The sequence below is a fragment of the Triticum aestivum genome, chromosome 5B (assembly GCF_018294505.1).
Source record: "Triticum aestivum cultivar Chinese Spring chromosome 5B, IWGSC CS RefSeq v2.1, whole genome shotgun sequence".
Lineage (NCBI taxonomy): Eukaryota > Viridiplantae > Streptophyta > Magnoliopsida > Poales > Poaceae > Triticum > Triticum aestivum.
The window spans coordinates 27,683,902-27,693,102 of NC_057807.1; the positions used below are offsets into that span (position 1 = coordinate 27,683,902).

The 9,201-nt window shown below is 43.9% G+C and overlaps 1 protein-coding gene across 2 annotated transcripts; it reads left to right on the forward strand.

The window, feature by feature from the left end:
* The first annotated feature begins 2,495 nt into the window (after positions 1-2,495).
* On the forward strand, positions 2,496-7,834 carry LOC123110225 (glycosyltransferase BC10). Of its 2 annotated transcripts, XR_006453235.1 has the most exons (3): positions 2,496-4,014; positions 4,421-4,623; positions 7,243-7,834. XR_006453235.1 is itself a non-coding variant. In XM_044530703.1 (2 exons), exon 1 carries the CDS (start codon positions 2,890-2,892, stop codon positions 3,979-3,981), a length of 1,092 nt encoding a protein of 363 aa, XP_044386638.1. In that variant the 5' UTR covers positions 2,496-2,889; the 3' UTR covers positions 3,982-4,014; positions 4,421-4,871. The 2 variants fall into 2 exon arrangements, 1 of the variants encoding a protein (XP_044386638.1); XM_044530703.1 differs by lacking the exon at positions 7,243-7,834 and having other exon boundaries at positions 4,421-4,871.
* Positions 7,835-9,201: the final 1,367 nt, after the last annotated feature.

The window sequence follows — 9,201 nt, forward strand, 5'->3', positions numbered from 1 at the left end:
TGTGTGTGTGTGTGTGGTGAAATATGATCTCCTGTTTAAAAATAATGTAACGTCTTTGAAAGAGCATGGTGCTCTCATATTTGGTTTTGGTAATCGATGATAATTCCATGGACTAATGGTTGTCTTAAGTTATATTTGAAGGGTTTGTCCATAGGCTTTGCTTGAGGACTATTTGTTGGTTTCAAGGTTATAAGAGTGTTGACTAGGGGGCTATTCAAGGATTTATCCAAAGATTGGTCATGTGAGATTGAGCCTATTACAATCATGTCTTGAAGAAGAAGATTGTGTTAACATTCATGTTACCTTCAAGACATCATCCTAATTAAGATAGTTGGAAAGATATAAGGTTGATCGGGACTAAGTACAAAGAGTGATTCAAGTCAATCAACACACAGAGCATGCAAGATATACCGAGAGGGATCAAGTGATCCCATGGTATGGTAAGCATTGTCCATTACGATTTGTGTATTAACACATGGTCTATGTGAGTTCTATGTAGGGTTAGGTATGTTTTCATGGGCTTGCGTCAAGAGGAAGATCTCATACAATGCATGGAGGATGGCAGAGTAAATTGCATGAAACCACCACCTTGAAGGTTAGGTTTGCAGAAAATACTATGTTACATTTCTTTTGCAGAAAACAACACGTCTTGTGTAATCGTTTTGCAAACACCACTTATCGGCGAATTAGAGCGCTTTAAGTACATTTATGACAGGTGGGTCCAGATTTTGCTAACGTGGCATAATGGACGGCGTTAGATCAAGGATTTTACTAGATTTACAAACCAGTCCCTGCAAGTTTATATGGAGACGCCTAAAGCAATCAACTCCATGCAGGTTTTGTTCATCGCGGCGACTAGCAATCAATCAGCATCCGCAAGAGTGTGAAGTTCGGGATACATGATCGTCTCCACGTGCCTCTATATCTTACCCGACCCCTTTACTTATAGACTTTACTTTGTGATAGCCATAATGTTTCATGTTATATATCTTGCTATCACTTAGTTGTTTATCCTACCTAGCATAAGTTGTTGGTGCACATAGGTGAGGCTAGTTAATTTAAGTTTTGTGCTTGACAAATTAAACACTAGTTTAATTCCACTTTTAGTCAAGTCTAAATTGTAATTATTTTAAAGCGCATATTCACTTCTCACTAGACGACATCCACGATCTTTCAGTCTTGTCGTCAGTTTATCCTTCATTTAACCTTGTATACATTTTTTTCCTTCCTCTCCTTTCCCTCTTCCTGTTTCGATTTTCCTCCTGTCTCTAGTTTCTTTAATCGATTTCCCGAAAATGCATTCCACCTCTATTAATTTGTAACAAATAAAAGTTTGTTTTCTTTGGCAAGGGAATAAATTATTAAACTACAACATACGTTTGTTTTCCTTTCCTCTCCTTTGGCATGCATTTTGCGTCAGGTTGAACCTTGACATTCTAAAACAATAGCAGGGTCACCGAAAAAGATAAAATACCACTACAAATATTTACATGTACTCCCTCCGTTCGGAATTACTTGTCTCGGAAATGGATGTATCTAGAACATCTAGATACATCCATTTCCGAGACAAGTAATTCCGAACGGAGGGAGTAATATCCAAGGGTCACAGCAAAAAGAAAGGTCATCTAGGTTGAAAACCAACCCCAACCTAAAAGGCCCAAATCTTGGTGTTGGATGGTGTAACCTATTCAACTCAACAGGGATTCGGCGATATTCGTTAATTCATCCATCGATTAGGATCACATGTTTTCTCTTTTGGCGCTAAGCTCATTGCACTCCAGCAAGTAATAAATCACATTATGTTGGACAACCACAACATAAAAACATGCATTTTGTTCTATCCATAGAGTACAAAGTGGGTACTATATGAATTCAAATCTCAAATCTACGTTACTTGGTACTCCCTTCATACCAAAATATAAGACGTTTTTCAGTTCAATTTGAAATAGAAGTGTTATATATTAGTTATAGGCATTTCCCTAGTATTATTAGAAAAAAAAACTCAAGCAAGGCTTTTGGCTATTGGTACTACCAAGGGCTCATTCGGTCTGGAGGTAATCAAAACGTAAGAATTAGGAGTAGTATAGAAAGACACTTGTCATCCTAAGGAATTGATTTGCCTCGTTCCTACGCGCAAAATGAGCTTTGAGTGGATGTGTAGCTTTCTCAAAAAGGCAAAGAATGAGTAGTATTCCTACGATATTCCTGTACGCTACAAACCGAATGCATATATAGAAAATTTTTCTCCAAAATCCTTATTCCTATGTTTTTCTATGAACAGAACAAAAGGTAATTGTACGTCATGAATGAAGGTAATTGTACCTACATTTATTATTCAAATTGATAGATGATGAGATTAGGACAGGTTGCAGGGTGGAGCAGATGAGAGCAGAGCAGAGCAGAACAGAGTCCCACAAAAGCAGCAAAGCACACCACCTCACCTCACCTCACCTCACCCCTCTCTTTCCCCCCAACCTCCCCCCCCCCCCCCCCCTTCTCCCTCCAAAACCAGCACCTCCCCCCTCCAAACACCACCCCATCGATTGCAGCCCAGTCCCGCCAGAACCGCGAGATCCGATCCGACCACCGCCAGCAGCAGATTCGGCGCCACGGCGACGGAGCTCGCCTCTGTCCTCCTCCCCGCCCGCCGTCTCCTCCCGCGGAGGCTGGTTTCATCCTCCAGGTGCGCGAGCGCTCTCTGTTCGTGAAATCTTTCTCCCTGCTCGATCCATGCCCGGGAGGTGCTCGTCCTTGCCCGCAAGATCCGTCCGGAGCAGGATTCCTCTGTGATCCGGCGCGTCTCGGCCTTCCTCCCCGGAGCCAAGATCCGGGATTCCCTTTTCGGTTTCTCTTTCTCGAGCGAGCGCGCGTTCCGCCGGAGCGCCGGGCATGGCGTACGCGTCGCCGTACGTGCTCTCGTTCCTGCTGCTGCTGTCCATGCCGGCGGTGTACTACCTCGGCCCGCGCCTGCTGCTGCCCAGGACGCTCCCGGCCATCCCGGACGCGGACGAGACGGAGGACCTCGCGCTCTTCCGCCGCGCCGTGCTCCTCTCGGCCGCGCCCTCCGCCGGCGCCGGCGCGGCGGCCTCCTCCTTCGGCGTGTTCGGCCGCCGCCCGCAGGCGCCGCGGCCCAAGGTGGCCTTCCTCTTCCTCACCAACTCCGACCTCGTCTTCGCGCCGCTCTGGGAGAAGTTCTTCGCGGGGCACCACGGCCTGCTCAACCTCTACGTCCACGCCGACCCCGCCGCCAACCTCACGCTGCCGCCGACCCCGTCCTTCCGCGGCCGCGTCATCCGGGGCAAGGCCACGGCGCGCGCCTCCGCCACGCTCATCTCCGCGGCGCGCCGCCTCCTCGCCACCGCGCTCCTCGACGACCCGGCCAACCGCTTCTTCGCGCTGCTCTCCCAGTCCTGCGTCCCGCTCCTCCCGTTCCCCGCCCTCTACCGCACCCTCCTCACCGACAACAATGCCGCCGGCGCCGGCCGCCACCGCCGCCACCGCAGCTTCATTGAGATCCTGGACAGCGAGCCCACGCTGCACGCCCGCTACTACGCGCGCGGCGACAACGTGATGCTCCCGGAGGTGCCCTTCGACCGCTTCCGCGTCGGCTCCCAGTTCTTCGTGCTCGCCAGGCGGCACGCCGTCATGGTGGTCCGGGACCGGCGGCTCTGGAACAAGTTCAAGGCGCCGTGCCTCGTCAAGGAGAAGGACTCGTGCTACCCGGAGGAGCACTACTTCCCGACGCTGCTCGACATGCAGGACCCCGACGGCTGCACCAAGTACACCCTCACCAGGGTCAACTGGACCGACGCCGTCGGCGGCCACCCGCACACCTACCAGCCGGAGGAGGTCTCCGGGGACCTCATCAGGGAGCTCAGGAAGTCCAACGGCACCTACTCCCACATGTTCGCGCGCAAGTTCGCGCCCGAGACCCTTGCGCCGCTCATGGAGATCTCCGACTCCGTCATCCTCCGTGACTAGGCGCGAAGTGTTCGTGGAGATGAACAGAACAAGGTAAGGAAGAGATATATCATCCCTTTGAATGACTTTTCTTCTTAGAATTTTCATTTCTGCAATGCAAAGTCCTATCATGTTTTACTTTTTAGACATTTCAGCTGTGCCAAGTCTCATCAGTTTTTGAGACATTTCAACTGTGCCATGTCTCAATAGATTGCACTGCAAGTTACAATGAGAATGAACAATTCCCATAATTTAATCTGATTTGGTAGCCATTTTATATTACAGTGTGTTTAATTCAACGCAAGTGTCCTTATCTTGCAGTTCAGATAGCATCAAAGGAGAGTATTGTTGCAGTGAATACTAATAAAAATGTTGTCTTAGTAAAAGGATGCTGATGATATTGCTCGGGTGTCGGTTGGTGAATGGAAATCTCACAGCAATTCTCCACTTTTCCTTGCAGGGTTGGTGATGTGATGAAGAAGCACAAGCTGATCCATCCATCCCCTTTGTGGTTTCTTCGGAGAGGAGCAAGCAACCAGCACCAAACCCACTTCGCCTTGTTGTTCCGTCGCTGGCCGTCGGCGAAGGGGATGCTGCTGCTTGCCCAGGCTCAGAGAGTGATGTGGTGTTGGTGGCGAAGTGCCCCGGCTGCCTCTATCCTATGTGAGTATTTGTTGTTGTGTTTCTTGGTGTTTTTCCTTTCCACTTCGCTCCGAGCAAGAGGAAGTCGTCGGCACGCACGCGGTAGGCGCGCCGCTGGTAGTTAGCACGGACTATCATCCTATGTATTCACAACGGAGGCAACCTGTCGATACATGTAGCGATGGTTTTTGTAGTGTATGTTATCCCCACCATGTTGTCATTGTCAATATCACACACCTTTTCCTCTAAATGTATCATCATCTGTATCATGGCACCACTATCTTCTTGCTTCCGGCTTTTAGGTGGCAACCGCACCTGCCTTAGCATATACTCCCTCCGTCCGGGTTTATTAGGCCTAAAGACAACTTTTCTTAGACCAAGACACATAATAATTTGCTCACATAAATTCTTCAATTCCACTCTCAATGCACTCTCTCACATGCATGCAGCCAATGAAAAAGCACGCATGAAGTGTATTAATTTCCCATTCATGGCACCAACAACAATGGCTTTCAAGGCAACCAATGAAATGGTTGCACGCATGCACCTTTCCAAAGCGAGGCCTTATAAAAAGGGACATGCTTGTGATGCTAAGAGGCCTAATAAACCCGGACGGAGGGAGTACTCATATTCCTAGTTGATTAATCCTGAGAGAGCTTACCCGGCAATCTTACGGCGAATTGCTGACCAAAACAACATGCTTTGTCAAGCAGCATCTAACAACCCACTACAGAATCAATCAAGGTTGCGCTATTACGTCGATCGACCCGCCGATCTTGTAACCCCCCCCTTGCAAAGTTTGGGATATTTGGAAAATATCCCAAAATATTTGGAAAGTTTAACTGAATCTACTTGTTGTGAGGTGTGTTTGGGACCGAAACGGTCGGTGTTAGGGGGTGGTCACTTGCCTGTCCTATGGATTTAGGCTAAGGAAAAACGATTCCTGCACTTTTGTTTTCCCATGCTTTCCTCTCTTTGTTCCCCCCTTTCCTCTTGTTTCATTGTCCTTTTGGTTGCTTGCTGGTGAGGTGAGGAGGTTGGTGCATGGAAAGAGACACTGGGCTCCATATTATCATTATCATATATGCTAAGTAGGCTCACTCAGCAACCATAAAGTCAGCAACTTTGTCCTTGGGAGAAGATTTTGTGTGTTAATTTGTTGAAAGCAGCATGATGATGATACTAGCACGGTGTCCTCCTGCGTATATTAAATTGCAAAGTATTTTACATAAAGGAGAAGGATAAAAACTTGGGATTTGGTTGTCTATCCGATCCATCAGTAAGCAAGCATGGGCCATGTTGTCAAGGAGGTAACCCATCTCTGTTAAAATCAGTACTGTAGAGATGCTGCTAGACTAGATGTGGGGTGGTGAGGTGATGCAGCAACAATATGCTGTAACATTCCAGCTGCAAACTGACCATGATGAAGCAAATCTTATGGCGCGCTCGAAACCGAAACGCTGCGCGATTCATGTGAAATTCATAAGTTTTCAAACACCCCTTTGGATTGTGATGTTGGATCTGAAGCACCTACTGTCAAGTCATCTTCTGCTATAGTACTTGTCATGAGCTCCAAGAACCGACATGGATGTGGAAATGGTGGTGTTCCCTTTGGTGATTATTGGGACGGTTGAGAAAATAGTGGTTGAGATGATTGATGATGCTTCACTTTCACGGGCTGAGCTCTCCGGAATAAATGTGGTGGGCGCAGTGCGAGATTGACAGTTTTGTGGAAGTTTCACGCTGCGGTGCTGCCCTTTGGCACAAGGCGGTGAAGAAGATGTGTGGTCATAGTTGTTGGTTGCTGGGCTTTAGTGCTCTGGTAGTAGAGTTGAGCTGACACATTTTCGCTCTCTTGGTGCTTTCATTTCACACCTTCCGGCAATGAGCTCCCATCAAGTTGGCTAGCAGCGATGCATCCGGTCATAAAAAAATTCAAAACAAATACTAGACAAATTCAAAAACTTCCAATTTTTTTTGTATGGTAGATAATTAGTTGTGTGAGGTCCACTCCAATTTTCAGATAATCTGGACATTTTGGTAGCTCTCAGCAAAAAAGACAAATCGAGTCAGAATAGTACATGAACAGTAAACTTTTTTACAGACCCCGAATTTGTCTTTTTGCCAAGAGTTGTTCAGATTTCCAAACAACTTGAAAATTGGAGTGGACCTCACGCATCTAATTATCTACCATGCAATTCTTTTTTTGGAATTTTTTTAGTATTTGTTTTGATTTTTTTCTTCAGCACGGGTGCAGATGAGCCTGGGCTCAGAAAAGCGTTTTCGAGTTACACGGGTGTTTTGTCTCCCGGGAGCATTTGCTCCTTGATGAACAGTAACTTAAAAAGGTAAAATGTTTTTCAAAGTTCCGAAGCTTTTGTGGATGTCCGTGTTAGTGTCCCAATCATGCTTGACAATTTTCATGCGAAATGGAACAGTAGTATTGCGTCGGTGAAGAATACAACTTTTGGGGTGACATTTTAGGGTAACATTTGGTGTTCAATTTGTCTTTTTTTGCACAGGCCAAAATGTCAAACCTTTTCCCCTAAAACTTAGCAGGTAGCATTTGGATGTGACTATGAATATGTAAAAGTTTTGTTGGGATTTTTTAACATTTCAGAAATCATTTTTCACGTGCAGGAGCACATGCTCTCGGGAGCCAAATGGAATTTTGTCATGGTGGAATTTCAGACAAAGCCTTATTTTGCATCAAGCATAAAGACGGACGTGTAGTTTTTGCACCCGAGCTCAAATGAGCTCAGTTGAACATTAGAATAAAAAAAGTTTAAAAATGAATTTTTTATGCCGAACTTTGACAAATGTTCTAAGAGCTTGTAAAGTTTCATCAGGAGATCACATTTGTGGAAGTCGTGAGGAAAAAAACAAAATCGATACTCTTAAAATGCTACTTTCGAAAGAATGAGCACTGATTTTGGTTTTTTGCCACAACTTCAACAAATGTGATCTCCTAATGAAATTTTGCAAGCTCTTAAAACATTTGTCAAAGTTTCCCATGAAAAAAATTCAGATTTTTTTTAACATTAAAAAAAATCGAGTTACTGTTCATTCCGAGCTAATTTGAGCTCGGGTGTAGAAAGGGACTTTCGAGGAAAGACAGAGTTAAGTATTCCAACATTACTTAGCATCTCCCTCACTTATGTCTAGGGATTATTATGAACTTTGATGTTATAAAAGGGGAAAAAATGCACGTAAAATTTGGTTATTCTTTTTCCCTCGTTGATGCCATTTTGTAGTACTACCAGCTGCACGACAGACAACAAGTGCAAGTTCCAGAAAACCACTCAGGGCACTAACAGGCCAGTAAAATTATAATCCAGCCCAACAAATTATACTTAAAGCCACAGGCTAATAACCATCAATGCTTCACCTAAAAAAAAGTAACCGCAAATGCTATATCTCGCTTTGGGCAAATTCTATTCGCTAGCAACCTAGGACGACCCACCTGCTGTGTCTAAGTTCTTTTTTTTTCTTGTTTTGTTGTGCGTCAAATGTAATACTAAATGAAAAGAACCTGGTTTTCCTTTTATTTCGGTTTTTTAGCCAGTTTTTTCTACGGGTTTTTACTTTTTTTATTTTTATTTTTCCTGATTTTCTCAAATGCGTGAAATTTTTAATAATTTGAAAAAGTTTCAAATACGTGAACACTTTTCAACTTCGCACACTTTTTCAAAAAAATCACAAACTGTTTTCAACTTTGGAAACTTGTTTTTCTTTTTTTTGCTAACTTTCTAGTGATATTTCAATTTTCCTGAACTTTATTCAAATCCGTGAAGTTCACTCAGTTTCTCTTTTCAAAATCCGTGAACATTTTCCAGTTCTTATTTTCAAAATCTGTGAACTTCTCTCAAATCCATGTTTTTTTTTCGAATTGATAAAAAAATCAAATCAATGATTTCTTTCCATAACCGATGCAGTTTTTTCAAATTCATGAACAAATTTGTTTAAAAATCGATCTACTTTTTAAAAATTGTGTTTTCTAAAAAACTGCTGAACATTTTTAGCAGAAACGATGAACTATTTTCAAATTTTGTAAACTTTGTTTCAAAATTGATATTTTTTCTTCAGAACGAATGAGCGTTTTCAAATCCTTGAACTTTTTGTAAAGTCGGTTATATTGTTTCCAAATTTATTAAAAAATATATATTCATGAATTTTTCTAAAAAAATGATTTTTTTTTTAAATTTCCAAAAAAAGTTCCCGGAAAAACTATGAAATATTTCAGAATGTTGATCTTTTGTCCAAACTCTTGACATTTTGGTGCAATCTATATTTTTTGAATTCATGATTTTTTTCATGTTTTTATTTTGGATTTTGGGTTTTTGTTGTGCTTTTTGAAATAGTCAATGGCTGATTGGTCGACTAGTCAACCGTCGATCGGACAATTATTGATCGAGTGAACCAGAACTAGCGAAGAGAAGCGACAACGTAGTCGTGTATAATTTGGCGGCCAATGGTTGCGGGCACGGTCGCCAAAGAACGAGAGTTGTGTTTGCTGGAGAGGCTATCTAGTGCTAAAGGTGCCCAATAGGAGGTCCCCTTGCTTTGTGAGACGCAAGGGAGCGTCACCTCAAGAATACC

Coding starts and splice junctions, on each gene's coding strand:
- LOC123110225 (XM_044530703.1), top strand. CDS start 2,890: ATGGCGTACGCGTCGCCGTACGTGCTCTCGTTCCTGCTGCTGCTGTCC.